The 3,905-nt window shown below is 33.0% G+C and overlaps 1 protein-coding gene across 1 annotated transcript in view; it reads right to left on the bottom strand.

The window, feature by feature from the left end:
• Positions 1–1,927: 1,927 nt before the first annotated feature.
• The window catches only part of LOC129318649 (disease resistance protein UNI-like), an 18,788-nt gene continuing 16,810 nt past the window's right edge, over positions 1,928–3,905 (bottom strand). Inside the window, exon 4 of the mRNA XM_054963538.1 lies at positions 1,928–2,590. Coding sequence (XP_054819513.1) covers positions 2,558–2,590 — 33 coding nt within the window. The 3' untranslated portion in view covers positions 1,928–2,557. The remainder of the gene's footprint in view (positions 2,591–3,905) is intronic.

Here is a 3,905-nt window from a genome sequence, read left to right as displayed (position 1 = left end):
GAAAAAAAAAGGTCGGAACTGTCAGGAGTAAGATTAGCTCCCACCCTCAAGCATGAACTAGAACACTCAGTCTGGATACAAGCTGTGTGTTTTCATGTTAATATATCCGTTTTTCAAAAAAGCCAAAAAAAAAAAAACTACAGTGAAAATTTTCTGCTAGTCAAATTACAAAATTGAGGTTAGTTCAAACCAACGAGCTAATAAAATGAAGGTTAAATAAAGTATACATTTGATTTTCTAACCTTATACAAGGTTTTAGCTAATCCCTTAATTTAATAAAATATTTTTCAATCATCTAATCCTAACATTATTAATTTCAAATAATTATTTTTTATGTCAAGCATTGTTATTTCAAAAAATTAAACTTAAAATATCAATATTTAAAAATATTTTATCAATATTTAAGAGTTCAATGCAAGAAAATTCTGGTTGATGAATAACAATGTGGAGAGGAAAAGATTAAAAAAACACTTTATAAAATTAAAAAATTGTAATAAATCATAATATGTAAAGTTAAAAAAAAATAAGTAAATAAGTGTGTACTTTAGCCTAAATGAATTTTGAAGGAGAGTGGAACAAAATGAGTTCATATTCTGTTACATAAATAATCAAAATGACATTATAAACACTGTTTGATAAAACAAATAAAAGATATTGTTATGGAAGGCGCCCAACATTCTTACTTCCATTGCTTCTGAACAGGCCACTTAACAATAAACATGTATCCTATGATATTTAGGGAAGTTGAGTAAAGTTTCTAAATTAGTTCTTTACTCACATAATGCCCTTGTAGCCAGGAAAATATATATTATATATATAGCGGTGGACAACAGTCCTTTTTATATATGTTTCACGTGCATATATATTCTATTGGAAGAACAAACTGAGAGGAGATAAAAATAATTAAGCAAGGAAACAAGAGAGTAAGAACATTTAAGGGAACCCTGACTTGGGACACAAAATTACCAAGGGATAACACTCAGGGAAGTGCACTTGGTCCTTTAACCCAACAAGATTTGGTAAATCCAAGAGTCTTTAGATCTGTCAAAGTTGTGGAAGCACAATCTTGTCCCTAGTTGTTACCGTGTGTTGGAAGAATCTCATCAGCTTCTTGCACCCCTCCAACTCTATTTGTTTCAGATTTGGGAACATTCTGTAGCTGCTTTGGGATTAGACCCATAATTAATATTCTGTTGTTCTGCATTCTCTTCTGCAACAACTTGTTCCAGTTCATCACACTCACTTATTATCAAGGAAACCAGTCTGGTAGGCTCTCATGGATGGCATCCATAGACAACAAATACTTCAACTTGCAAACATCGTCTCACTGCTAAACGATTAAGATATTGGAAGTTCACCATTGTTTTTGGGAATAGGACCCCTCCATAGCTCCTGTTCAGGTCCTAACCTCACTACCTTTGAGCCTGTAATCTTGTGTTGGTCGTCATCCCCACTACCAACATTTACTGATCCTTCAATTTGGAAAATGTCCATCACTCCACAGCTTCCAAACTCCTCTAGAAAATATGTCAATGGGAGAGATGGATCTTCATTGCTACTCAAGGGGTTGCCATCCATGACTACAAAAACCCGTGCTCCCTGAATCCAGTGAGATTTTTAAAGACAAAAAGTGAGAGAAATGAATATATTAATTGAAAAACAAATGTCAAACTAATTATCATTACCTTCATTCTCCAGTATAGAGCTGCTTTTGAAATGAGAGAAACTTTAGGGCAATCTTGAATGTGAACCTTGACAAGTTCATCAGGTCGAAAATGAAACCCTTTGCAGATGTCAAAAGGTTGGGCAATTTTTTCTAGTGTTATGCCAACCAACTTTGGGGCTGAAATTTCCTTTCCATTGGTAGGGATGTTTCTGTTTGTACTTCCAAATATCTCCTTTAGTTCAGAATCACTAGATGTGCGTAGAAAACGTAATTCTGGGAAATATTTGGCCATTCTTACAGGAAATATACATTTTAGCTTTGGGCATTCATGGACACCTAACTCCATAAGCTTTTGAAAACACTCTTGAAACCTCATTGGATTTTGAAGCTCTCCATTCTCTGCAAAAATCTCCTCCAAATTCTCACATTTTTTTATGGAAAGTTTTATCAGATTTGGAAAGTTTCTGTGAATCATCGTGGGAATGACACATTTCAGCTTTCCACATCTAGCCAGAGTTATGTCTCTTAAGTTTTGGAAAACACTCTTGAACCATGTATGGTTTTTGAAGCTCTTCATTCTTTGAAAAATCTCTCCCAACTCCTCACATTCAGTTATTGAAAGCCAAGCCAATATGGAAAGCTTGTATGAATGAATGCAGGGAAGACGCATTTCAACTTTTGACACTGACTCAATCTTATGGTTTCAAGATAACTAAGGCTTAGAACTTGGGGAATTGATCACACTCTCTCTATGATACTTTGGATTGGAAAATATTCCAAATCAACTTTCTCTCTAATTTCAAGGCTGGTGGCTCTGCTTGAAGATCATTATCACCCTCATGATGGAATAAACTATTACTTCACAATTTCTAGTGCGAAGCACTTCATTACTCATTTCACATTCATTATAACTCCAAGTAATCCCTGCATAAAAGACATGCCAAAAGCAAAGAAAGAGGAACCGTGATTCTCTTAATAATCTTTTACAAACATAAAATTGATATTTATTATTTTTATTCAATAACATTTTCATGTCACAGCCTTTTTTGTTTGTAATGCTTAGTGTATAATCTTCTCAATTGTCGTAATGAGACCATATTATTTGCAAAATATATATCTTTAAACTAGAAAGCTTGCAAAGAATCTAATTTCGCTTATACACAAACAATGGTTTATATTATCAATGCCCGATGATAATTCTAAGCGTACTTCATGTATAACTAACATGTTTCCAATAATAATCACAACTATTATATTTTTTAGCAAAAAAAATACTAAACATGACCGGTTGATTAAAGGAAAACCAAGAGGAAAGGAGAAAATGAGCACAAGGTAAAAGATAAGCATGACTTGTTTATAAGCCATTCACAAAAAAAAAAGAAGACGAAAAAACAAAGAAGACAAGGCTTGCTATATGTCTAAATAATATAGTAGATTGTATCGCCAAACAATAGATGAAGGATTTTTCTAATCTGTCATTTCTATGGTTTGTAAAATTACGTATTATACAAAAAAAAAAGATTTCATCTAAAATTGTTTAGAAGACTTCTAAACTTCATGTGAATTGGATTCTATCGTATGCATATAAAATTTTTAGATCGTAGAAAATAATGAAAAGATTGTTAACATGTATAATTGTCAAAATCATACTATCTATGTATTTTTATTTCTGAATTTCCATTTCATTAATGTTTTGCGACTATGAAAAATGGAAACGAGAAACTTGGGGTTGGTGTTAAACAAATGAAGAACTCGATCTCGTGACAATGAAAAAGAGATAATTCAATTAGATTATTCATGCCTCCCACAACTCCAACAAATTCTGGGAAGATACTTTTGCAGCCTCCATGAAGGTTTTGCAAATGAATGTGTTCGGCTTTCCCTATCAAATTCTTGACACTTGTACTTATGTTGGATATATATAACTCTCTAAAGTATAGACATGATTGATATCTTTTTCTCGAAATTGGAATCATGTTCTATATTCCACATTTGTAATTCATACCTACGCAATTTTTGAAAAAGCACCCTCCAAAAGGGATGCTTGAGAATCAACATTTTTTGCAACAAATGCTCTGATCTCCACACACACATAATTCTTCAAGTTGCAAGCACCTTCCAATCACTTCATCAAAATTTTTAATAATGGAGCACTCCCTCAGATCTAGCATCTTCAATTTTTTCAATTCTTCTATTCCTTTTGGCAATGACTTGAAAGCACTCCAATGCAAATCAAGAA

Source organism: Prosopis cineraria, unplaced genomic scaffold, assembly GCF_029017545.1.
Source record: "Prosopis cineraria cultivar Desert tree isolate PC_DT_omini unplaced genomic scaffold, ASM2901754v1 PC8, whole genome shotgun sequence".
NCBI classification, from domain to species: domain Eukaryota; kingdom Viridiplantae; phylum Streptophyta; class Magnoliopsida; order Fabales; family Fabaceae; genus Prosopis; species Prosopis cineraria.
The sequence above is the reverse complement of the archived record's forward strand: the minus strand, read 5'-3'. Positions and strand labels throughout refer to the sequence as shown.